We start from the raw sequence: 27,958 nt of genomic DNA on the forward strand, positions 1-27,958 counted from the left end.
AACTCCTTCAACTGTGGCACCCTGGTGTAAAGGCTACCCAGCCCACGCACAGCATTCATAGATGACGTTTGTAGGAAGTTGGCTCTGTATATACTATTTCAAAGTGAGAGATAGTGTGCACAGAGTACAAGGGTTCCCCTTAGAGGTTGATAGTGGCAATAAAAGATATTACTAATGCTCTATTTTGTGGTAGTGTGGTCAAGCAGTAGGCTTATCAGAGGGTAGTGTTAAGCATTTGTTGTACACACATAGGCAATAAATGAGAACACACACTCAAAGACTTAACTCCAGGCCAATAGGTTTTTTTAATTGAAAAATATTATTTTCTTAATTTATTTTAGAACCACAAGATTCAGAATTTAAGTAAGTACATAAATTATAAGGTACTTCACATAGGTAAGTATGGACCTTTGAATTAAAACAATAGTATACACAGTTTTGGCAAAAATGGCAATAAGCTATTTTAAAAGTGGACACAGTGCAAAAATCAACATTTCCTGGGGGAGGTAAGTAATAGTTTGTTTCTCAGGTAAGTAAAGCACTTACAAGTTCAGTCTCCTGGGCATAGGCAGCCCACCATTGAAGGTTCAATTTAACCCCAAACACCCAGCAACACAGGGCCGGTCAGGTGCAGAGGTCAAAGTAGGGCCCAAATAGCATAGGCGCCTATGGAGAACAGGGGTACTCCGGTTCCAGTCTGCTAGCAGGTAGAGTACCTGCGCCCTTGGGAGCAGACCAGGGTGCATTTGTAGAGCATTGAGGGGGGGACACACAGGCACACAAAACAAACCGTCAGCGACACAGGGGCAGCCGGGTGCAGTGTGCAAAGTAGGTGTCGGGTTTTGCATTGAAAGCAATAGAGGGACCCAGGGGTGACTCTGGTGATGCAGGTAGGGCACAGGGGGGCTTCTTGGGCCAGTCAATGACTGGGCTAGGATGGGGGCCTCCTGATGGTCACTCCTGCACTGGTGGTTGGTTCCTCTCCATTGTGGGGGCTGCGGTTGCAGTGCTTTGTCCAGGCGTCGGGTTCCTTTGTTACTGGGCAGTCACGGTCAGGGGGAACCTCTGGTTCAACTCTGCAGGCGTCACTGTGGGGAGGTGCAGGGAGGTCAACTCAGGGTGTCCACATCATTGGAGTCGCCTGGGAGTCCTCTCTGCGGTGTTGGTTCTCCTGAGCTCGAGCTGGGGCGAGTGTGAAGACTTACGCTTCCGGAGTGAGGCAGGAGTCTCTTTAAAGTTGGTTTCTTTGTTGCTGTTTTTGGACAGAGCCGCTGTCCTCGGGAGGTTCTTCATCCTTTAGGTGCAGGTCAGTCCTCTGAGTCCTCAGAGGTCGCTAGTCCCACTGGATGTGTCACTGTGCAGGTTCTTCGAGTCTGAAGACAGGCCGGTAGGGCTAGGGCCAAGTCAGTTGTTTCCGTCATCTCTGCGGGGCTTTCAGGTCAGCAGTCCTTCTTCTTTCATCAGGTTGCAGGAATCTGATTTCTTGGGTTCAGGGTCGCCTCTAAATACTCAATTTAGGGGTGGGTTTAGGTCTGGGGGGGCAGTAGCCAATGGCTAATATCCTGGAGGGCGGCTACACCCTCTTTGTGCCTCCTCCCTGAGGGGAGGGGGGCACATCCCTAATCCTATTGGGGGAATCCTCCAAAACAAGATGGAGGATTTCTTAAGGCAGGGGTCACCTCAGCTCAGGACACCTTAGGGGCTCTCCTGACTGGTGGGTGCCTCCTCCCTGTTTTTCTCATTATCTCCTCCGGACTTGTCACCAAAAGTGGGGGCAGTGTCCGGAGGGGCAGGCATCTCCACTAGCTGGAGTGCCATGGGGCGCTGTAACACCAGGCTTGAGCCTTTGAGGCTCACCACCAGGTGTGACAGTTCCTGCAGGGGGAGGTGAGAAGCACCTCCACCCAGTGCAGGCTTTGTTCCTGGCCCCAGAGTGACAAAGACACTCACCCCATGTGCCCCGTCTGGATGTGGAAGGCTGACAGGAACTGGTCAGCCTAACACTAGCATTTGGACTGTAATACAGGTGGCATCTCTAAGATGCCCTCTGTGTGCATTTTTCAATAAATCCCACACTGGCATCAGTGTGGATTTATTGTGCTGAGGAGTTTGATACCAAACTTCCCAGTATTCAGTGTAGCCATTATGGAACTGTGAGGTTTGTGTTTTGTGTTTTACAAACTCCCAGACCATATACTCTTTATGGCTACCCTGCACTTACAATGTCTAAGATTTGGCTTAGACTCTGTAGGGGCATAGTGTCATGCAAATATGCCCTCACCTGGGGTATAGTGCACCCTGCCTTAGGGCTGTAAGGCCTGCTAGAGGGGTGATTTACCTATGCCACAGGCAGAGGGTTGTTGGCATGGCACTCTGAGGGGAGTGCCATGTCGACTTAGTCATTTTCTCCCCACCGGCACACACAAGCTGTGAGGCAGTGTGCATGTGCTGAGTGAGGGGTCCCCAGGGTGTCAAAATACATGCTGCAGCCCTTAGAGACCTTCCCTGGCCACAGGGCCCTTGCTACCAGGGATACCACTTACAGAGGACTTATCGGTATGCCAGGGCTGTGCCAATTGTGGAGACAAAGTACAGTTTAGGGAAAAGTACACTGGTGCTGAGGCCTGGTTAGCAGGGTCCCAGCACACTTTCAATCATACCTAGCATCAACAAAAGGCAAAAAGTTAGGGGGTAACCATGCCATAAAAGGCATTTTCCTACAACGCTGTAGACATCGCTACTCCCAGGCACTGGTGTCAGGCAACTACCTCCTCCAGACAACCTGAATTTCCACCTCGAGGAACTGCGCCGACCCAAACACCACCGCTAAACTTGACAACATCGCCACCCTCGGCACAGACAGCTGTTCTCCGCACCCACACACATCACAGGACACACACTTGACTCCATCTTCACTTGAAGCAACCGGATCACCATCAAGACCATCTCCACCCAAGACTGGACCAACCATTGCTGCATACATTTCACAATCACTGCACCCAGCAGCAACACCCACACGCCCAGGACCCCTCCCCCCCCCAGGACCCTTTCCAAATTCCTCCCTCCAATGATGCCAACACAGCAGCATGCAATCTCAATGCATGGATCACCGAATGCACCGACACTCTAGCCCTCCTCCGGCTGACATGGACCAAACATGTACGTAAGAAGGCCAGCTGCTTCACCACTGAACTCCAAGAATCAAAGCGCACCCGCAGACGCTTAGAGAAAAAATTGAAGAACAGCCAAACCAGCGAAGACCTCACCTCCTTCAGAGCCACAATTGCCACCCACCACCATAACATCAAGAATGCTAGGAAGGACGCACTCCGGGATCACATCAACTCCTCCACACACAACACTAAGTAACTCTTCTCAGTTATCAATGAGTTCACAAATCCCCCCTCCTAAGCCACTAGCATTCCTCTGTCACAGGACCTCTGCAAGAAACTTGACAACTTTTTCCACCGCAAGATCCAGGACATCTACGACAGCTTTCTCCCGGAAAAACCTGGCACCGGAACCTGAAACCGACCCACCCCACCAGAACCCACCCAGACTATCCACTGCTGGTCCACGTTCACCACAGAGGAACCAGTAAACATCATGAATAGCACCCACCCCGGAGTGCCATTGGACCCCTGTCCGCACCACACATACATCAGAGCCAGCACATCCAACGCCCCGAGCTCCGAAATATGATGAACTGCTCCATCAACACCGGCACCTTCCCCAAGAACTGGAAACACGTCGAAATACACCCTCTCCTGAAGAAACCCTCGGCCGACCCAACAGAACTAAAGAATTTCTGTCCCATCTCGCTGCTTCCCTACCCCTCCAAGGTACTGGAGAAAGCAATCAACGCCCAACTACAGAATTTCATCAAGTCCAACAACTCCTTTGACAGCTCCCAGTCCGGATTCCGCAGCAACCACAGCACGGAGACAGTCCTTCTGGCAGCCACCGACGACATCCGATCACTCCTAGACCGTCGCCACACTGCAGCGCTCATACTCCTCGACTTCTCAGCAGCCTTCAACACAGTCTCCCAAAGCACTCGACACACCAGACTCCACGACATAGGAATCCACGAACGAGCCCTGAATGGATCCACTCTTTCCTCTCTGGGAGGACTCAGAGGGTCAGACTCCCACCCTAAACATCTAGGCCCACAGGAGTGAATTGTGGAGTCCCCCAAGGATCCTCACGGAGTCCCACACTGTTCAACATATACATGGCCCCTCTCACAGCCATCGTCAGAAGCTATCGAATGAACATCATGGTATATGCCGATGACACACAACTCATCATTTCCCTCACCGAAGACCCGAACACGTCAAAAGGAGCTTCCACTCACAAATGGAAGCCATTGCCTCCTGGATGAGAAAAAGCTGCCTCAAGCTCAACTCCGTCAAGATGGAGCTCATCATCTTCGGAAATGCCACCTCAGCATGGGATGACTCCTGGTGGCCCACATCCCTCAGCGCCCCCACTGCACCGACTGAGCACGCCTGCAACCTAGGTATCATCCTCAACTCTTCCCTATCCATGACCCCCCAGGTAAACTCAGTTGCCTCCTCCTGCTGGCGCACACTCCGCAAACTTTGGAAAAGCTTCAAATGGATCCCAGCAGACTGCCACAGGACAGTCACCCAAGCCTTAGTCACAAGCAAGCCAGACTATGGCAACGCACTCTAAGCCGGCAACTCAATGAGAAACATCAAGAAACCTACAACTCATCCAGAACCCCACCACCAGACTCATCCCTGACCTCCCACCCCGAGAACATATCTCCCGACACCTGAGGCCCCTCGACTGGCTCCCGGTTCAGAAACTAATCAAGATACTCATCCACACGTACAAGGCCATACACAACGCAGGACCAGCCTACCTGAACAACTGTGTCTCCTTCCACACCCCTGCCAGATCTCTCCGCTCCACCCAGCTAGCCCTGACCATCATCCCACGCATTCAGAAAACCACCGCCAGAGGATGATTCTTCACCTAGAACAACCTCCCCCTGCACCTCAGACAAAGCTCATCACTCACCATCTTCAGGAAGAATCTCAAGATGTGGCTCCTCGGATGAGGCTCTTTGGATTAACCCCCCCTCTCCCTCCTCCCCACAAGCGCCTTGAGACCCTCACGGTGAGCAGCCACACTTTACAAAAACTGATTGATTGACACTAATACTGTACTCATATCTCCCTATATAAATCCTTAACGCTATATTCCAACATCTATCCCTATACTCTAAACCTGTATACAATCAAACCCTCTACCCTTAAACCTAGCAATATTACTGCTTGAATCCGTAACCACTTTCACACTGTACTTACCTTCATTATATGTTGGGAACAAGCAGTATACCCTTTTTTCACTAAGTATTAATGTTTAGTACTAAATGAAGTGCGGTATTAGGTTATCACAGCTTAAATCAGCATGGCTGAGCTTTAGCACTTCATTGCATCTTAAGAAGTCATCACCAGACAAACAAGGAGGGGCAAACGTAAAGCATTTACCAACGCTAACAAAGGATTTTGGAAAGGCAAGCCCATGAATGAGTGAGAGTGATGGGCGTGCGGTGGGTGTGGTTAAAAGCCCAAAAGACATACAACGCTAGACCTAAAATAGAATTCTCCTCCCAGACTCCTTACAATAAACTGGGAAAATCAGCCATCTGTTCCCAACGTTTTATCAAACACATTTGATGTTTCTTCAACATAAATTGGATTTAAAAATGGTTTGGAATTGGAATTGGATTAATACATTAAAGTAAAAAACTGATAACGGTCCAGATTAAAGTTTGCACAGATTTTAAAAAGAAATGTTGACCAACATTTGGCCATGAGAGGACTTAACCAGAGGTGTTATTAAGTACTTTTGTGGGAGTTCAGGCATTTTACAATATTAATGCTGAAAGTTATCACATTCGAACACAAACACTCATTCCTAAAAGAGGGATTATCTCCGACACTATTACTAAGAACAATAAAACGTGCTTCTGATCATGACGTATGTTTCGAATGGAAATAGACAAATGTCTGTTATTTTGTGTGTATGAGGCAAGTTGTAAATAAACAGAAAGAACCGGCTGGGCTATGTAATCAGGATTCCATATGGTTTTGATTTTAACGCCTGCTGTATCAAAGCAATTTGGTAGCAATGTAAAAGGCTAGAGTCGAACTGAAAATGCTTGTCTCAATGAGCATGGAAAAAAAACGTAATTTCTTAACGTAAAATGTGATACTCAGGAGCATAGCTTGGTCTTTAAGATTGAGGGGTGTGAGCTTCAGATTTCTCAACAATCACGCTGACGCATAATTTTAAAATACATTATACGACAGGCAGAGTGGACCAGGAGGGGTTCAAGCGGCAACAGAAAGGGAGTGGAATGCGAATCGGTATGGGTATTAAGTGGGAGTAAACACATTATTTTGTGAAATAATCACATTTTGAAGTCTTTCCAAACAGAGAGAGTGAGAATGTGTGAGTTTTTGACTGTGTATAAACATTCTTAGTGAAATCCCACTCGACTTGAAAGCACTTACACCCAACTATGTATCACAAGATAATTTATTAGGAGGTTGTAACACCCCAAACAGCCCCCTGAAGCTATGCCCCTAGTAATACTTTCTGTGGGGGCTTGGCCGATCGTGCTTGAGGAAACCGACATATTTGCTCAGTGCGCTCAGCACAACTGAAACCGCATAACTGACGCGTGCACAGTCAGAACATGCAGGAGTTTGACATGGCTTATTTGTCAAGAACGAAGCCCTCAAACTGAGATTGTGTTGCTATTTGGTGCGCAGTTCCACTCATTATAAAATAATCAGAAACCCACATTAAGAGCCCTAATATGCTTGTGTGGCATTGAACTGATGTCCTAAACATGTTGGTGGATTGGGAGCCTAGGACGCTTTGAGGTGCAGAAAACAGGTGAGGGGGGAATTGAAGGGTGCAGATGGAGACTGCTTCACTCTATTATCATTCGGGTTCTGCCTGCCCCCCGTAGGGGCGCGGTGTGGTCAAAAAATGGTGTGTTTATGCGGGGCCACTAGAACTATGTGGCAGGAGAGGGACAAATTATGGAGTACATTTGAGTAAATTATGTGGCATAATGTAGTACATTTTGTGACATTATTATGTCATTATTTTGTCATTTTCAAACTTTTGAACATTGTCTGGACATTGTTGGACCCCATAACTGCCAGTTTAACAGCCAAATAAAGCCATATAACAACCAAAATGTAACTTTGCTAAGGGACATCCACTGAGCGGCAATTCATACGTGCATTTTTAGTAACTTTTGAACCGTTTGAGTTAGAAACAATTTTTTTTGTTCAAATTAGCAGATCATGTGGTAGATGATGGATTATGTGGCAAATGCAGTAAATATCCAATTATGTAAAACTCACCATGGCCGCACCATTGCATAATTTCAGAGGCCATCTGTATAGGTGAATCCAGAACAAAGACAGGAGTGCAATGCAAGACAGCTTGGCGGGCAAGACTTGCATCGACTCCCTTTTATGCTGACTTGTGTGTATTGTTTATGCGTGTAGAGGAGTTTCACTCAAACACATGCTCAACACCTGTCTCTAAATTAACTAAAGGTGATCCATGATGAAGCTGAAACAGAGCTTGGCTAAAAGAAAATAATAAAACATGGGGGGGCGTGGCTTTGGGCGTCAAGATGGCGGTCGCACTCTGAGAGTGCTCTGGACCCCTCCGTCATCTGCCCGTGGTTAATGCGGTCTGGCTGAATGAAAGACGCCGCTCCGGACATCCTCGTGGCCCCAGGATCCCTTGGAGGGCTTGGAGTGATGAGCGATCAAGGATCTTAGACCCTGTGTCCTCGCGGCGGTCCGACCGATCCGAGAGACAAGATGGCGGCCGCGGCTGGATGCGCCTGGCTGGGCTGAGACTGGGCAGGCGGCGCCTCTGGAGGGGATCGCTGCGGGCTGAGGGAGCGGCGAGGGTCCCCGGGGAATCTGGGCCCGTGCCCCGGCCACGGACCCCCATGGGCTGGGGGGCCGGCGCGGCCCCGACCCAGGAAGAAAGCGCCAGGTGAGCCGGGTGAGCGGCGCTGCCCCTACGCGCCTGTCTGCGGGCGCCGGCCGGGGAGACCGTGGCGCCCGCCCGTCCTGTGGAGCGAGCCTACGGACCTGAGCTGGGGCGGCCGGGCGGAAGTAGTAGGAGCACTGCCGCGGCTGATTCTCCCTGCCCGGTGCCCCGTTTGGCTCCGGGAGAGTGCTGGGGACACGTGGAGGACCGGGGCTGAGCCGAGGGTCGGGCGCGGCCCCTTGGGGGCGCGGACACAGCCTGAAGGCGGAGAGAGGGGAGAGGAGAAGGAGAAAAGCGGAGATGGAGGGAGTCCCCCTTCCCCTCCCTAAAACAACATATGGGAGACCCGGTGGCCTGTTTTCCGCTCCCCCTTGGGCCCTTGACCGGATGGGGCTCGCCATAGCCCACAACAGCGGCAGGCAACAGACCAAGATCTGGGCTGAAGAGGATGGCTTCCTAGAACTGCCTGAAAATCATGACTTCCGAACCACAGATAACCCGGCTTGCCTGAGGTGAGATTGGACCCACTGCAGAAAAGCTGGACCCCGGGAATGAGGGGAGTTGGCCCATAGACGAGTTCCTTTCCCCCCTGCGCGGAGAGGGGACTGTCGGGGGAGGATCGGCGACTTGGCCCCCCGTGGAGCAGGCAGAGGGGCTGCCCTCGTGGGGCCTGGAGGAACATGGAGGAGCTTGGAGGGTGCCCTTGAGACTGTGAACCCCTGACCTCCTTGCGCTGAGCACCGAGACCTCTTGGATCGGCCCGTCACGGCGGGATCACACCATGAGGTCTCCCCCCTAGACCCATGATAGCCGAAAGCACACCGAGGACTTGGGTTTGAATCGAGGTACGGTGGGAGCAACGTGCCTGACCCTTGTCCCAGGTGCCACGATGGGGAAGGATAAGGCGAACAAACAACCCCCACCCCGCCAGCAAAAGATCGACCAGTTCACAACGACGACGGGCCAGCGAGGAGGGGGGGACACGGCTGGTGGCGGCCCAGCGCCGGACGGAGTGAGCACTATCCTCCAGGCTATCCAATCATCGCAGACGGCCATGGAGACCAAAATCGGAGAAGTGCGTGAGGATATGGGCCTTAATAGGGAAGACCTCAGGAATGCGGTGAACCGAATCACCGAGGTTGAATCCCGAGTCTCCCAGAATGAAAATGATCTGTCTGACCTCAAAGCCAAAGTGGCCCAGCTGTAAACCCGAACCAGCGAGCTACACCGCCATGCGGAGGATGCCGAAAATCGGTCAAGACGCAATAACCTGCGCTTCATCGGTTTTCCTGAGGTTATAGAGGATGACAAGGCCTCCGAGTTCCTGGAGAGATGGATCAAAACCTGGATGCCGGACCAGTCCCTCTCGCCCTGGTTTATGGTTGAACGCCCGATGATTGCACGCTTCCTCAACTTCAAAGACAGAGACAATATCCTTAAGGAAGCTAGGCGGTCGGAAAACCTTCAATGGGAGAACCACAAAATCCTAATTTTCACGGACTACACCCGGGAGGTCCAAACCCGCCGCCGGTCTTACGAGCTCGTTAAACAAAAACTTAGAGCTATGCAACTTTCGTACATGCTCCTCTTCCCCGCGCGGCTCAAATCCTTATGGCTGGGAAAGCGTACTTTTTTGAAACACCGGAGGACGCATGGGACTGGCTAACAGAGGAGGGCATCGGAGCCCGGAGGGGTCCCCCGGGATCCGCTGGGAAGTCCCCACGTATCGAACCCTCCCCCCCGGGAAGGCCCCGGAGGAGCCGGCGGCGTACCAGATCCCGGAGAGGTAGGCAGAAAGACCCGGATACTCCTGCGGACAGTGAGGCGGCCCGGGACTCTGGTTTACAGGCAGAGAATATCTCCGTTGCTCCCCCTGGGCCTCAGGCGTCGACCCAGACGGCGGAAGACAATCGCTTGAGCCAATCCCCGGTGCTCGGCTGACATGACGTGTATGGCCCCTTCGATGGAAGCGAGGGGGACTCACCTTGTTTGACTTGCTCGCACGGGCCCAAAGGGGCTACCATTGATGGCATTGAGACTTCCTACTACATGGTGCCTAAAGCTCGACTGGTGACCGTTAATTGCAATTGATCCAAGAAAAAGGAGGGGTCCACCACTCCACCCCAATGACAGTCCTATTGGCTGTCTGGTTCTGGTTGGGTATTTGGACGACAGATGCTTCTGGGGTGGGAGTATGTGGAGAGGGGTGTTTAGGGGGGGGAGTTTGAAATAGTTTTAGAGGGCAATGAGTTAGTTAGCCTTGTTTGTAGTTTTAATATTCCACCGATATGTTCGAAATGGTCATCCCTAGGTCCGCAGCCACACACTCAGCATTGTATAACACCTACACAACCCACGCCTTGCCCTCACTGACTCAGGTCCTTTCCTGGAATGTAAACGGCTTGTTAGACAAGATCAAGAGATCAGCAGTATTTAGCACTCTCCATAGATACTCCCCCTCAGTGGTCCTCCTACAGGAAACCCACCTCCTTGGGACTAGGTGCCCCATGCTTGCGCGAGGAGGATACGACAGAGTATATCACGCGGGATTTTCCAGAGGCTCTAGAGGAGTGGCCATCCTACTCCATCGGTCTTTACCCATTGTGATCACAACCACGCAGTCCGACCCGCAGGGCAGATTTGTAGTAGTCACGGGGACTCTCCAAGGGTCACCGATAAACCTTGTGTGTGCCTACGCTCCTCCGTCAGGACTTGATGCTTTCTTACTTTCGCTCCACCGGGTGACAACAGGACTTCCCCAGGGGACCACCCTGCTGAGGGGAGACTTTAATGCTGTTCCTGACCCCAACCTGGACGTGTCTGGTGGGATCACCGCTGGTAGATCCAACCAGGCTTCAGCCCTAAACAGCTGGGCGGAGAGCCTCGGCCTATGTGAGGTGTGGCGCACCTGGCACCCCAGGGAGCGCCAGTACACACATACGTCGGCTGCCCACCAGACGCAATCCAGAATAGACCTCGTGTTCATGCCCGGCCTGGACTTTTCGAACGTCACGGGGGCAGAGATACTCCCTCGGGGAGTCTCAGATCACGCGCCAATACGTGTCCGATTGGGCGGAGCAGATCCCACCAGGCGCCCAATATGGCGTCTGAACGCATGGCATTTAGAAGACAAAGACTACACTCAGGAGATCAGGAACCATCTCAACCAGTATTTTGAATTGAACTTAGGATCGGTTCGATACCCAGGAACAATATGGGCCGCCTGTAAAGCTACCCTCAGAGGGCACGCCAAACACCTTCTCCGATCCCGCGAGCGAGACCGGAACTCCCAGGTCTCCGAGCTGGAGACCAAGGCCTTAAGACTGGAACACCAGCATGTGAACTCGGCGTCGGCCTCCATCATGAGACAGCTGATTAGGGTTAGAGATGATATTAAGCACATAATGCTGGACTCGGCCAAACACATGTGGAGAGCCTCAGCAGCCCGAATTTATGGATGGGGGGACAAAAATGGGAAGCTTCTGCATTGGTTGGCCACCCGCCCTCTGGCCAACAGGATTATTCCCGAGATTTTAGAGGACTCGGGCTCCCTCGCCAAATCACCTGTCGAAATCGCACAAAGTTTTGCCTCCTAGTACACCCGTCTATATGTCAAACACCCTTGTCCCGCTATTGAGAGAGAGACTCCCCTCTTAAACGACATTACCCTTCCCAGGGTGTCCCTGGAGGCAAGAGGCAGGTTGGAGGAGGCCATTAGCCTTGCAGAAATCTCCAATGCGATATCCAATCTGGCATCGGGCAAGACCCCAGGCCCTGATGGCTTCCCGGCAGAGTTATATATCAAATGCAGCGATATCCTGGGTCCCCACCTGCTTAACATGTATGAGGAAGCTGAAAACCTGGGCCGCTTCCCCACTGAGATCGACCAAGCGACAATTGTAGTGATCCCTAAAACTCAACCCCCGTCGCGACACTGCTCGGCGTACCGGCCCATCTCACTCCTAAATATCGAGATCAAAGTGCTCTCTTCGATCCTTGCCTCCAGACTGAAGGAGGTAATGCCCACGCTGGTACACCCTGACCAATGCGGCTTCATGCCCACTCGTGGTACTAGGCACTGCATCAGGCGGTTACATCTGGCCCTGGCACACCACAAAACTCTGTCACATACACCTTTGGCACTTCTCCTACTTGATTTTGAAAAAGACTTTGACACTGTGGATTGGTCTTATCTCGAACAGGTCCTGCAAAAAAACGGACTCGGGTCCAAATTTCGAGGCCTAGTGAAACTCCTATATTCCAACCCAACTGCCCGAGTCCGGGTGAATGGAGTGGTCTCTGACTCATTCCCTATTGGCCGTGGGACCCGACAGGGATGCCCACTATCCCCCCTACTCTTTGCGCGAATAATGGAGCCCTTGGCGATACTGCTGAGGGGCGACCCACTGATTGAGGGTTGGCCCTGGCCCTCCGGCTTGGAGGACCGGGTGGCGTTATATGCAGATGATGTTCTCTTGTATATTTTTAACCCGCCCAAGAGCGGCCCTCGCGTTCTAGATATCCTGGGCCTCTTCGCGGAAGCCTCATGACTGATCCTGAACCCCGCCAAGTCCCTGCTGGTTCCCCTACATCGCTCTTGAGACTGTATGGATTGGCAACGAAACATCCCAGTGCAAAGGAACAGTTTTAAATATCTAGGTATACATATCTCACTTCTTCCCGAGTTGGCATGGGAACTCAACATTTCACCGCTGACAAGGAAAATCAAGACTGATCTCTTGCGCTGCAGGACCATCCCCTTGAACCTACTTGGCAGAATAGCGCTGTACAAGATGATGATCCTCCCCAGGCTCCTCTACCTTTTGCAAAACTTCCCACTTCCCATCCCCAAGAGATGGTTCGGAGAGATGGACTCTTTAGCGCGCCAATTTATATGGGACGGCAACCGTCCACGACTGGCGCTCAAAACTTGTCAGAGAGATATATACGATGGTGGCTTGGGCATGTCCAATATCCAATACTACCACCTTGAGATGCATTTGCTTGTGATTAATGACTGGGTGGGTGGACAGATCCAGCATATCAACTGGAACTACAGACGATGGGCTACTCACGGATCTTCGGCGCCCTCTACGGGAATCCGATCTCCCGAGATGTCCCAGACGTGACCAAAGTGGTCTTACAAGGGTGGCGGACAGCTCAGAGGTTGACGGGGTGGTGGGGGCGTCTCACCCAGCAGACCCCGCTATGGCACGGGAGGCAGTTGGTAGAGGTGGCGGGCCTGGAGGGTTTTCAAAACTGGGATAGCATAGGTATTTCCACACTGGGCGACATCTGGGGAGGGTCACACATGCGGTCCTTCCAAGATCTTCAGAAACACTATTCACTAAACAAGACACAGTTCCACCAGTATCTCCAGCTTCGCCACGCCCTGCTAGTGCATGTCCAGACAGGAGACACCATACCCGAGTATAGCCCTATGGAGGAAAAGGCTTTGATGGGAGACCTGGGCATGGGAGGTGTTTCCCAGATATATCGCACCCTAATCACCATCAATGCGGGCTCCCTGGGGGGCTCTGTGAAAGATGAGAGGAATGGGTAGGCCCCATGGAAGAGATGGACTGGGCAGAAGCATTGATGGCCCCGCGTGCCCTTACAATGGCCACTCGCTTCCGATTAATACAAACCTACTTTCTTCATACAGCCTATCTCACGCCCACCAAATTACACAGAGCGGGCCTCCGTTCCACAGCGGAGTGCCCCCGTTGTGGGAGCCCCGTGGCTGACTTCTTCCACATGGTTTGGGCTTGCCCAATCATGGTGACTTACTGGGAAGCTGTCTTGCAAGAAGTCTCTGGGGTCCTACAGGAAGATATAAAGAGGGTGCCTTTGCCCCTCCTGCTGGGGGTCATGGGAGACACTGGGCTGCGAAGTGCGTATCGAACTTTCCTAGGGCTGGCAAGCCTGGTGGCCAAGAGGGATATAATGGCGGACTGGAAGGCCAGGAATGCACCGGCACTGACTAAATGGAGACGAGGGGTGGACTGGTGTGCGCAGCATGAAAAACTTGTATATGAGGCCAGAGGATGCTTAAATAAATATAATAGGATATGGGGGAAGTGGGAGGCCGTAGCAGGCTTCTAGACTGTGTACAACTCTCATCTACAATGTGTTGCTGGGGACAACGGGTTCGACCAATGTTCGATGCCCGTTGGCATCATGTTAATTGTATGTATCATTGTTCCTTGCTAAATCAATTAATACTCTTTATAAAAAAAAAACTTTAAAAAAAAACATGGGAACCTAAGAAGAAAACTTTTCTTTCTTTGACCTCCGAACAACAGCAATCAGCAAGAGGTATTTAGCAGGTGCAGCAGATGTAGAAATAGCGTGTCGCACAAGAGCACATAAACCCCTTAAGGCTTTAATGGAAACACTCATAACATACATAGACCACAGACGCCAGGATTGTTTATTTGAAAATAAGTTGGAGGTTAATGAGTCCGAATAGCAACTGGAAAAGGCAGATTAGGTGCATTTGCAAACCACTAATAGTCGGAATAGACAGAGGCTGATGCCAGGACCTTGAAAAGGTAACTGGAAGAATTCTGGATTTAGTCTGCTACCGAAATGGTAGAGCAAGGATCATTCCGTGAACATGGAATTTCTGGGGATGCCAGGATATGTGAATGGTGTAAACCGCAAGTTGGAAATGTTAATGATATAACAATCTACATAGGTCAGAACCAAAAGGAGCTCCTATTGGTTTTAAAAAGCAGCAAAGGAGGTCGTTGAACCAAGGAAGGGTTCAGTTGACACATACTTCAGGTACTGGAAGTATGTCCCACAACCTAGGCAGAAGTGGCTTCGGTGAAAAAATCTTGACCAGCTGGATGGTGTTCGACTTTTTTCCTTTTGCATGGTCATCTCCAATATTTTTGCCTCCTGCCTCCTATTTTCTATGACCTGTTGTGTTGGCTTTAGGACTCTGGGCACTTTACCACTGCTAACCAGTGCTAAAGTGCATATGCTCTCTGTGTGAATTGTATAGTTGATTGGTTTATACATGATTGGCATATTTGATTTACTAGTAAGTCCCTAGTAACGTGCACTAGAGGTGCCCAGGGCCTGTAAATCAAATGGTACTAGTGGGCCTGCAGCACTGGTTGCGCCACTCACAATAGTAGCCCTGTAATCATGCCTCAGATCTGCCACTGCAGAGTCTGTGTGCAGTTTTAAACTGACAATTCAACTTGGCAAGTACTTTCCAGGCCTAAACCTTCCCTTTTCTTACATGTAATACACCACTTAGGTAGGCTCTAGGTAGTCCCATGAGCAGGGTGCAGTGTATGTTTAAGGTAGGACATATAATAATGTGTAGGACATATACTAACGTGTGTTATATGTCCTGACAGTGAAATACTGCCCAATTCGGTTTTCAGTGTTGCAAGGCCTATCTCTCTCATAGGTTAACATGGGGGGCTGCCTTTAAATATGATTAAATCGTAGATTTCCTTTGGGAGCAGATAGACATGTGGAGTTTGGGGTCTCTGAACTCACAATTTAAAAACACATCTTTTAGTAAAGTTGGTTTTGAGATTGTGTGCTTGAAAATGCCACTTTTAGAAAGTAGGCATTTTCTTTGTTAAACCATTCTGTGACTCTGCCTGTTAGTGGATTCCCTGTCTGGGTTAGGTTGACATTTGGGCTGTTTGCACCTCTCTCTAGACAGAGACACAAAGGGAGCTGGGGTGTAGCCTGCATATCCTGATGAGCCATCTGTGCCAAGAGGGAGGGGAGGAGTGGTCACTTACACCTGAAAGGGCTTTGCCTGCCTTCACACAATGCAGTCTCCAACCCCCTGGTGTGTGTCTTGGGTCTGGCCTAGGCAAGGCAGGATCTCACAAACAAGGGAGACTTTTCTTTGAGGTAGGCCTACTTCAAAGGCAGAAATGGGTTTAAGAAGAGCACCAAACCCCTGAAACTTAGATCACTTCTGGACATCAAGAGGAACCTCTGCCAAGGAGAAGAGCTGAAGAGCTGAGGAGAAGTGCTGCCCTGCCTGTGATTGTGCTTTGTGGAGCTATCCTGCAGTTGCTGCTTCTGCCTGTGAAAGGGGACAAAGACTGGACTTTGTTGGGCATTCTAGCTTGTGAAGAAATCTCTGAGGGCTTGACCTGAGCTTGCCTCTTGTTGTTGAAGTCTCAGGGCCATCAAAGACTTCCCCTGCCAGAACCTGGACTCTGCTGAGACTCCTGCTCTATCCAGTTCCTGGTCCCTTGAAAGGTGAAGCTGGCAGCCAAAGACTGAAAATCCACACACAGACCGCCGTGCGGGGAAATTTTCGACACACCTTCTGAGACACTGCTGAGAAAAGACGCGCTTGCTGGCTTTGTGGCTGAAATCTACGCTCCAACTGCATCGTGGCTGGAAGACTGATGCACACGGCTGGAGAAACGACGCGCAACACCTGCTGACGGAGGCTGTTAACGTCTCAACACCACATAGCGCGGTTTTCTGATACCACGAGGCTAGATTTTCGACGCAAACCTCGCTGGGTGTGGAAAACCAATGTGACCCGAGGTGCCTGACCGGATCGACACATTGCTCTCTTGCAGAGAGGAAAAACAACGCACGTTGACCCGACCAGAGGAGGAACGACGCACAATCTTGCTTGCGAGTGAGAAATCGACGCATCGCTTGCCTTTTCCAACGTACACTCGCCTGTGCGGTGTTATTTTCACACTACCCAGGTACTTTTGCATGCTAACAGTGTTAGCACTGTTTTCTGAAGGATTTAAGGGCCAGATGTAGCAAACTTTTTGCACATCGCAAACAGCAAATTTTGCTGTTTGTGACATGCAAAAAGCACATCGCAATGCCCAATACCTGTTTTGCGAATCAGTAACCTGGTTACCGACTCGCAAAACGGGACTGCGAGTCGCAATTAGGAAGGGGTGTTCCCCTCCCTAATAGCGAGTCGCAGAGCGATGCTGCATTGCAAAGCAATCGCAGTTACCACCAGTGTCACACTGGTGGTAACCCATTCGCAAAAGGGAAGGGGTCCCCAGGGGACCCCTTCCCCTTTGTGAATGGCATGGAAAACATTTTTTTCACAGCAGGCAGTGGTCCTATGGACCACTGCCTGCTCTGAAAAAATGAAACGAAAAAGTTTCATTTTTTCGTTTTGTAATGCATCTCGTTTTCCTTTAAGGAAAACGTGCTGCATTAAAAAAAAAAAAAAAAAAACGGCTTTATTTAAAAGCAGTCACACACATGGTGGTCTGCTGTCACCAGCAGGCCACCATCCCTGTGAGTGCCGCGAGTCTCAAGGGGGTCACAAATTGCGGCCCACCTCATTAATATTAATAGGTGAGGTGGGGCTTTATGACCCCCATACGAGTCGCAGATGGTGTCAGGGACACAATCCTGCATACTGAATTGCGACTCGCAAAATTTCATTTAGGAATTACGTACATCTGGCCCTAAGACTCTTTTTGCTTCTTAATTCATAACTTGACTTCTGTTTGGTGGATTTTTGTCGTTTTGGTCTTCTTTAGTTTAGGTAAATATTACCTATTTTTCTAAACCTATGTTGTGTCACTTTGTAGTGTTTTCACTGAGTTACTGTGTGTTTTAGTACAAATACTTTACACCTAGACTCTGAAGTTAAGCCTGCCAGCTTGTGCCAAGCTACCAAGGGGGTGAGCGGGGGTTAACTGAGGGTGATTCTCCTTTACCGTGACTAGAGCGAGGGTCCTTGCTTGGACAAGGGATAACCTGACTGCCAACCAAGGACCCCATTTCTAACAGATGGCAAATTCTAAGATCCAGTGCCTCCACCACCTTAGGCTGTACTGACAGCGTTTACATGAGGCATAGCGTTTACTTACTGTTTACTCAAAATTAGTGTTTGCGAATCTACTGTACACAAAACATTCTGTTTGCTGGTCTACTTCTTGTGTCTCAGAAAGTAATAAAGTGATTACAGAAAAAAACTTAGTTTTTCGTTCCTCAACACACTTCAATAAATTAACAAGAAGTCTAATCAGTACACAGTCTGAATAAAAACTGCCACATATTTCAGGTCTGTGAGGCACCCTTTTAATCAGAAATGAATTCTGTTCATAAAATGTAATCATGTTGCAAGTGTCTGAAAGAAGTTGGCTTACTTTGTCCTTATACAGTGATCTAGTGGCGGAATTAATTCATCATCTTTACCCTCTTCATAGGTTGCTGTTGTATCTACAAAGATAAAAAACACGTTAATGTAACAAGTGAAACATAAACTTATTAAATAATGCTCTTGTAATGAATCAGAAGCAGCAATTTCGAGTAACCTGACCAAAAGATGAACATATCTAATATTAAGAAGAACGGGAAAACATAATCTGTACTAAGGAGATCGGTGGGAAAGTGATATTGTGGCATTCAGCTAGACAAGGCACAGGGATTGTTATGGTACATGGGCAAATACATTCATCGTTGTGTATGCAGCCAAATCTCTTTTTAATAGGAAGATATCAACGGTGTTTTCTAAAATTAAAGTTACTTGTAACAAAGACACTAATTCAACATGTATTACTATAAAATACTGCACCAGGTTTTAATCAGCAACTACAAAGGATGAAAGGTGAGAACTGCCTATAGATATTTTCTCTTAACTGTCAGCAGAAGCAGCTTATAATGTGAGACAGACCTGAGTGATGTGTCAGGTTAATACTGAATCTACCTTTCCCTCAATTATATGAGCTCTATATCTCAGGTTCAACTCTGAATGATGCAAGTAAATGCTTAACTTGATGCAACACCACACAAATGTGTGACTGACATTGTGTATCAGTGGCAGTCAAGCAACATGGTTCTTGGCATTTCGCAGCATGACAATTACATTATTGTGCTGTAAAAAATGAATCCATGTTACTCAATACAGGGAGAAGACTTTTGCTTACCCATATGTAATGATGAATATATTTGTAACATATATTGAGGCATGAAATAAAAATAGTGGTGAAGGAATCATGCCCAAATGCCTGTGTTCACCAGGTTTGGACGAGGTCTCAAAGTAAAAGGCCATTTCTACAGGTGTTTCTTGAAATGCTAGTGGCCATTTTTAGGATTTTCTATTTTGTGGTGCTCTGACAGGGCCAACTTTGAGACACCCACTTGCAGATTTCCAAGGCCAGTCCTACATGTCACCATGCTTATAAAAATAACTTTTGGAGGATTACATCATCAAAAACGTTCAAGCAGATGTTAAAGAGATTCATGTAAAAACCTGATTCTTGTGGGATCAGCAGGATAGTTGGTGAAAGTAGGATATGGTCTGACCAATTTAAAATTATGGTTAACCCATGTGGAAAACACAGATTTTAAACAACTCTTGCCTCATCCTTTAGCCCAGCCACGTCCATCGGTTTGGCCAACATTATGTCATGGTCAGTCATATCAACGGCTATAAAAAAGTTCAATAATATTGAGTTTCTTCTCTTTTTAGTATCTACAGCCAGCAGAATTTCCTTCCTGAAATTCAAGGCTGTTGTTTGTGTCTTCCCTTTACCCTAAATCCTGACTGATGATTATGTAGCACATTATCATCATTCATCACGTCCTGGACGTTTGCTAGCAGAATGAAAACTTGACTTCAGAATTCGCTTACTGTAAAATATAATTTGATGTATTGGCAAGATGCCTGAGAGTTAACACTGACATTTAAAGTTTTCTGACATTTAAGGTTTTCTAAGGGCAACTCATCCTTCCAACCTTCAGAGATCAGTAAATTGATAACCACATTGACATTGACACATTGGCATTGGCATTGACAATTATAGTTAATACTACATTTTAAAGTTTTCTGACACATATTTCTAAGCTTTCTAAGGGCAACGAATCCTTCCAACCTCCAGAGATCAGTAAACTGATTAACACTAATTAGTAAAATCTCATTTTAGGGTCGAGCCTGTGAGTGCATGCGCTTGCGCATGCATCCCGTATTAGAGACGCTGTTGTGTTCGGTAAAGGGATTGGAGCTCGCCTGTCGCTCACCATTTGTTGGTTTGCACGTCACTCTTTACTGCCTCGTATTTAGTCAAGGCATGCCTGGCATTATTTCTGTTCCTCTGTGTGGAGTAAGGATCAAGCACTAATTGATTTCAACTTAATTATGGCCAGGTAATATTTTGTTCAAACTTCCAGTGCACAACAAACAGAAGCTTTTATGACTGGCAAAAAAAATTGCAAAGTTGTATTCTTTTAAAGCTAACTTTGTTTTATTTTGTTAAGTCGTCTTTTCTCAGTTTCCACTCATGTTTTCTTTTTTTTTTTGCTTGTGGGCGCTACTGTCAAAAGATGACAATTAACTTGTTCGAAATATGCGAGATCTATTGCATTGCAAATGCTTTTGTTTACAATGTCTTGAAACTACAGACTTGCAGTACAAAGCAGTGTAGAAAGCCAAACTAACGCACTGGATGAAACGGAGGCAGCGTGCCAGACAATCAGAATATTTCATTTGCAAGCTAGAGTTACAGACATACAAAGGGAACACTGTGTAACAACCCGTCTGTATTCATCAGCAGCACTCCCATAGCTTCTTTAAAATACTCCCTGGTTCACAGATGGCCGTTTGGACTCCGCCCCCTGCTTTTGCTGAAAGGGAAGCCAACTCATCGAAACGTTTAAAAACAAACTCTTTTCCAAATCTGTTTGGCTGATTGGGATTCCTGTTCAGCAACATAACATAACTTCATGGGGACGAAATAGCATTTGAAAGAATTTGGGTTTGAAATGATGCTGACCAGTTCCTTTTTTCAGATGCTTGTGAGTGATTCCAACTCCTACTTTGCGCTTGAGAGCATACTAGCAGTGTTCATAAGACTTAGATTCAAAAGGCTATGGCTCTCTTTATCAGGGCCAGAATCTCCTATTCTGGTGGGGATCTGGCACTGAGTTCTAGGGTTCACAAGTTATTTCCCCCTGGAATGGGATATATTACAGCACCCATTTACCAGCTGCAAGGAGCACATGGTAAATGAGTTAGTAGACTTTTTGATTATCAAGGTGCAGGTGGCAGGCAGGTTGGCACAAGAGCAAAAATTATGAGGGGAGAGCATTTGCTCCTCTCTGTTGTTCACAAGTACGTCAGAGAGGGTCAGGGAGCAACCACTACTGGAAGTGGTGAATGAACAAAATAAAGTGGGAAAAAAATCATGATACAAGAATATCATGTTAAAGTATAGTCAAGTCAAAAATATTGTGGAAGATAATATACAGGTTTTTTCTAGATAATTAATGAACAAGTTACTTACCTTTCATAAAACCTTACCTGGTGGAGACTGTGGGCCTGATTATGACCTTGGCGGAGGGGATTACTGCATCACAAACGTGATGGATATCCCGGCCACCGTATTACAAATTCCATTATATCCTATGGTATTTGTATAACAGCGTGCGGGATAATGTGACAGAGTAATCCCATTCACCAAGGATGTAACCAGGCCCTATTTCTAGCTGCAGATTCCTTACCTTTGAATTACCCCCAGGCGTCAGACTGGATCTGGAAGATTTTCGTGAGCAGTGCTCCTGAGGACTGTTAGGTAGGGTCAATTGCCTCCAGGTCCGTTATCAGCATTGTCTGTGCCAGTTATGACATTGCAGTCCTAAATAGGCACCAACCAGATGCGCTGATGTCACTTTCTTTTCATGACTTACCACGCTACAAGCGAGACTATTGCTGCATCAAAACAGGGCCCTGAAAGGGAAGTCCCTTCCCCTCGAAATAAGTTCACAGAGCAGGGATGGTGGGTAGGGTGGTAAGGAATCTGCAGCCAGATATAGGCCCTCATTATGAACATGGCGGTCTGTGCCGCCATGCCGGCGGTGGCAGTAATTACTGCCACCGGCATGGTGGCCCAGACCGCCATATAATAGATGTGGCAAAAACGCCACTGGTGTAACTCCGGCACTGCCAGGCTTCTGCTACCAGGCAGCCTGGTGAAGGCGGAGTTACATATCCGACAGGGCAGCGCTGCAAGCAGCGCTGCCCGCCGGATAATGTACCTGATTCCACCAGTTTTTCCCTGGCGGTTTACCCCGCCAGGAATAGGCTGGCGGAATGGGTGCCTTGGGGCCCCCGGGCACATCCCCGTCGTGCATGTCACTGCCCGATTTACGGGCAGTGATATGCGCGACGGGTGCTGCTGCACCTGCTGCACTGCTACATTGCCACCGGGTCCATGTGGAGCGGGTGTCAATATACAGGCCCTGCAATCAGCTGGGCCTGCTGTCAGAAACACTGTTTCCACCCACCGGCTGAATGTTCCTAATGTGGCCGGCGGTGTCTTCAACGCGCTGGCGGTGTTTTGTAGACCGCCAGTGCCAAACTCGGAGGGTTTTGCCGCCGAGATCATAATGAGGACCATAGTCTCTACCAGATAATGTGTTACCAAAGGTAAGTAACTTGTCCAACTGACAGATACTTCAAGGTGTAGATTCCTTACCCTTGAATAGATACCTAAGCAATACCATCCCCGGAGGTAGGTCTGAAAACCAAGTTCAGCCTAGAAAGTCCTGCAGGACCGAACAAGCAAAGTGCCAATCCCCACAGACCTGACTGTTCAGGCAGTAGTATTTGGTAAACGTGTGTAAAGACGCCCACATTGCTGCCTGAGAGATGTCAATGACTGGAACATCTTGTGCCAACCCAGTGGTCGCAGCTTTAGCTTGGTTAGAATAAGCACTCAAACCCTCATGGGGTTGCCTTGTGGCCAGTGCGTAGCAGATCCTAATGCAGAGAACATCCCATGTGGAGATAGTCTGCTTCTGCACTGCCCAATATTTCTTCGCACCCACATACCCTACAAAGATTTGGTCATCCACCAGGAACTCTACTGTACGATCAAGGTAGACTGCCAATGCTCTTTCTGGGTCCAGGAGGTGGAGTCTCTCCTCTTCCTTAGAAGGAAGTAAGAGTTCAGAAAAAGTAGGCAAGGTGATGGATTGTCCTACATGAAAGAGCATGACCACTTTTGGCAGAAAAGAGGCCCTAATGCGAAGCACCAATTTGTCAGGATAGATAGAAAAGTAGGGCACCTTAGGTGACAAGACCTGCAGCTCATTCACTCTGTGGGCAGATGTAATCACCACAGGGAAGGATGATTTCAATGTGAGAAGCCTGAGAAGACAATTGTGAAGAGGCATGAAAGAAGATCCTATTGGGGCATAATGAATGGAGATGGAGTAAAAAGATGTGAAAGACCTTTGTGGAACCTATGTACAATAGTGGACTTAAACAAAAAGGTCTGATCAGGCAACAAAAAAGTAGAAATAGCCGACAAATATCTTTTAAGAGTGCCCACAGCAGAGCCCTGATGGGCAAGGGAAAGGATAAACAACAGGACCATAGAGACAGGAGCAGAAAAGGGGTAAACATACTTGTCTGTGCACCGTGCCACAATTTTCTTCCAATGAAAGACGTGCTGTTTTGGTGGAGGGGTGCCTGGCTTCTAAGATGATGTTACAGACTTTGGTAGGAAGATCCAAGGCTGTCAAATGCAGCCACTCAATCTCCATGCAAGAAGGTGTAGAGTGGACAGGCTGGGGTGCAGAACCATTCCCAGCTACTGCGACAGAAGATTCTCCCAAAGGGGTAGTCTGATAGGAGGATCGATGGACATGCTCTGCAGCTCGGGATACCAGACTCTCTGCGCCAAGTCCAGAACCACAAGGATTACTTGAGCTCAGTCGTTCCTGATTTTCTTGAGAACTCTGGGCAGGAGTGGTATAGGCAGAAAGGCGTACAGGAGGCCTGAAATCCACTCGATTCTAAAAGCGTCTCAGAAAGATTGCCAGATTGGAAACTCCAACGCACAAAACTGCTGACATTCAGTATTCTTGGCAGAGTCAAAGATCTAGCCAAGGCTCTCCCCACTGCTGAAAGAGACCTTGTGTCACCTCCGGATCTGCTAGGCATTTTCAGCAGAGTTAGTCTGCTCTGGCGTCCAGAGAGCTCACCAGATGTTGAACCACTAGGGATATGCCCTGCTGTTCCTGCCACATCCAGAGGTGCATAGACTCTTGACAAAGGGTCCATGGCCCCACTCCACCCTGCTTGTGGCAGTACCACAAGGCGGTGGCACTGTCTGTGAATACCTGCACCACCTTTCAATTGATAGAGGGAAGAAAGGCTTTCAATGCCAGTTGGATCACACGGACCTTCAACAGGTTGATGTGAAGGCCTGTTTCAGCAGGAGACCAGATGCTTCTGATCTCCACCTCCCCCAGATGGCCACTCCAGCCCAGGAGTCACACATCTGTCACTACTGTCAGATCTGGTTCGGAAAAGGGAGACGGATCTGCCTATGACCCAAGCAAGGTTTGTTAACCACCACTGCAAATCTTTGACAGTTCCCTCCAAGATTTGGACTTTGTCGGAGAGATTCCCTTGATGCTGCATCCACTGGAACTACATGTCCCACTGCAGAGCCTGCATTTGCCATCGGGCCTGTGTCACCAGCAGGATGCAGGGGGCCATGAGGCCCAGCAGCCTCAGTCATTCTCACGGATATCCAGTACAGAGGCTGACACATCCGTTTCATAGGGTGAATATCCTGGACTCGCCACTCAAGAGGACAGGCCCAAAACTGCAGTGGGTCCAGAACAGCTCAGATGACAAGGGGCATCTGAGAGGAAGTCAGGTGTGACTTCAGCACATTTATAGTGAACCTCAGTGAATAAAGGAGGTCCGCCGTAGTCTGGAGGTGGGAGACAACAGCCTGGGGTGAACCTGTCTTCAATAGCCAGTCATCAAAATACGGGAAGGCTGAAACCCCTGATCTCCACAGAGGAGCTGCAACCACGCTATCACCTTGATGAACACCTGGAGGCGCTGGTAAGGCCAATGGGGAGAACGGTGGCCTACCGTGAACCGCAGGTAATGTATGTGGGCTGACAGGACAGGAATATGGAAATAAGCGTCTTGCAAAGTCAAAGCTACCATCCAGTCTCCTGGGTCCAGGGCAGATAAAACCTGAGCCAATGTGAGCATCCTGAACTTATTCTTCTTGAGGAAGAGATTGAGGGGAGAAAGGTCTAGGACATGGACGACGGTCCTTGCCCTTTTTTGGAACCTGAAAGTAGAGGGAATAGTAATCACACCCTACTTCTGGCACAGGAATCCTTTCTATGGCTCCCTTGGCCTAAAGCGCCCTAACTTCCTCACAGAGAAGAGACAATTGACCTCTGTTAATCGATCATAGGATGGTGGCATGGATGGAGGGGTAGCCTTGAAGGGGAAGGAATAGCCCCTTCGGACTATGTGCAAAACCCACCTATCTGACATAATGGATTGACAGCAGAGCAGGTAATGGTGAGGCCTTTCGCCAACTGGCCCATGGTAGGTGTGAGTTAGACTAGGAAGGTTTAGAGACTGCTGCAGGGTGGAGGTGGAATGGCCAGACTGCTGAACACCTGACCCACAAGGCTGGTGGGTCCTGCGACCTCGGCCGCGCAGAGACTGGGCATCATGCCCGGCATGGCAGCTGACAAGGAATGTGTGCAGTTGGAGGCCCCTTCCATAGCCACGAAAGGGGGAAAGGCAGCCAAGGGGGACGGGGGGCGATGCGAGGGCCACTGACTAGGCCGTGGCCCAAGATTCCTTGAAGAGCTCTCACGGCGAGTCTGCCTTGTATACAGAGGGATGGGTGTCATCAAAGGGCATGTCCATCTAAGAAGCTTGGACATCCTCTGAAAAGCCAAATGTCCTTAACCAGCTTTGGGACCTCAGAGCCCCTGTCGAAGGAACTGCTATGCATATCGAGTTGGTTGTGTCCAGTCCGTAATGAATTGTGAACTTTGCTGCATCTCTCAAGTTGGCAACAGCCTGAGAGAGTACAGCCCATTCCTCCTCTTGGACCTATGGCAGCACTTGCACAACCCTGTCCCACAGCATGTGAGACTAACGGCCCAAAAGACATCTTCTTCCCAAGTGAATTTAAACTTTTGGATTCCCTATTCAGGGGAGCGGAAGTGAACAGGTCATGGGCAGTAGAGACTTGGACTACGAAACTTTCAGGGGTGAGGTGTTACGTTAAGAAACTTGGGTCTCCAGGTGCGGGGTGATGGCAGCAGGCAGTTGTCCTGTTCGCTGAAGCCCCTGTGCTGTGTTTGGACCAGGTACCCAGTAGGACATCAGTGAAGGCATCACTAAATGGGAGCAGGGGTTCTGAGGTAGAAGCTCCCAGTTGCAGCACCTCTGTCAATAGATTAGTTTTGACGGCCACCGAGGGCAGTTGACAGTCCAGGACCTCAACCTCCCTCCTCACCACTATAGCATAAGAAGCTCCATCCTCTGTAGTCTCAGAAGGAGGAGAAAGCAGGCCAGTATTTGGAGAAGCATCCAGGCCACTGGCTTCACCCAAATCTTCTCACTAGTCCATTTCCTCATGGGGCTTGTTTTCTAAAGGGTCCAGCGACCACTCCCATTCATCACCAAAGCATAGCCCATAGGAAAAAGGTTCAGGATCCAAGCAAGGAGGTAAAGCTTCTGCTGGCACCCGAGTTGGCGTTGTACAACATTCGGCTCCATGTTGGAGTTGGCGATTACAATGGGGATGGTGCCGCCCGTGTGTCCTTGTGTATGCTTAGAGTGGAGTGGGAATAGTAAACCTAATCCCTCCAAACACCAGCACTTTCCCCGATTTTGCCTGCAGTGGAGTGGGAATAGTAAATCTAACCCCTCTAAAGTCCAATTTCGTTCCCTACTTTTGCTTACACTGGTGTTAGAACAATAAATCTGACTCATTCAAATTCAAAAACCTTCTCTAGTTCTTTTTTTGGGGGGGTTTACTATTTTTATTTTTGTAATTTTATTCATTGTTTAAATTATTTATATGTTTTATTTACATTGTATTTGTGATTTTTATTATCTTATTTTTTAAATCGCACTTGGGTTATGTTTTTAGTTATATATAACTCAATACTAATTTATAAATGAATTACTATTTATTGTATTTTTTAAATTGTTTAAAAAGTGTTCTTATACTTTAATGTATATATATATATATATATATATATATATATATATATATATATATATATATATATATATATTTATTTTCAGTTTACATTAATAATTAATGCTTGCATTGGGCATGAACAGTGAAATCTGTGTTTCTAGTGTGCCCTGGCGGAGAGTCAGGCTTGAAGAGGACAGTTCCTCATCTTGTCTTTTGCACCAGGCATGTTTTTCATGCATGCGTTAGTGTATTATGTTTTAATGATTGACGTTTGTGGCACCATATCGGGGTACAGCTAATACTTGGTAAACATCGAGTCTGTACCATAAGTGGACACTATGTTCCAATTATTGAAACTTCAGTGTTAAACCAAAAGCATCACACCTTTGAAGAAAACCCTCAAGAGCCACGCCAATAAGAACAAACTAATACACACACTCTAGTTGTTATTTTTTATATATATATTGAAGGACTTTTATTTTTTTGAACAGGAATCATAAGGGCATGCTCTAAACATTAATTTACAAGCAACTCTTCAAATTTCAATGTTGATAAATGTTCCAAGAAAAGTACAATGTACAAATCACAGTCAAGTGACCTACATTTCAACAACAATAACGTAACATTGCTATGATTTAATTTGTGTCTCCAGATATCAGAAACAGTTTTATATATTCTTTAGCGGTGACACCTCTCCACATAGTGTTACTCATTAGCCTCTTCCATGATTCCATCCCACATTTTCAACATCATATATCAAGTTTTCTTCATTACAAAAATTACTAGAAGCATGATTATTTCACAAAAGCAACTATTTTATGTAGTTTGTTTCTTGAAGCGCACCTTCCCATCAGGTTCTGTAAGAAACCTTGTGCTCCACACACTACCAAAAAGCAAGCAATGGTGTCTGTAAGAAA

The 27,958-nt window shown here is 48.2% G+C and overlaps 1 protein-coding gene across 2 annotated transcripts in view; it reads right to left on the reverse strand.

The window, feature by feature from the left end:
- The window catches only part of MINDY4 (MINDY lysine 48 deubiquitinase 4), a 680,820-nt gene that overhangs the window by 8,691 nt on the left and 644,171 nt on the right, over positions 1–27,958 (reverse strand). For both annotated transcript variants that reach the window (XM_069211042.1, XM_069211041.1), the window contains exon 17: positions 18,201–18,273. In XM_069211042.1, coding sequence (XP_069067143.1) covers positions 18,201–18,273 — 73 coding nt within the window. The remainder of the gene's footprint in view (positions 1–18,200; positions 18,274–27,958) is intronic.

Source organism: Pleurodeles waltl, chromosome 10 (assembly GCF_031143425.1).
Source record: "Pleurodeles waltl isolate 20211129_DDA chromosome 10, aPleWal1.hap1.20221129, whole genome shotgun sequence".
Lineage (NCBI taxonomy): Eukaryota > Metazoa > Chordata > Amphibia > Caudata > Salamandridae > Pleurodeles > Pleurodeles waltl.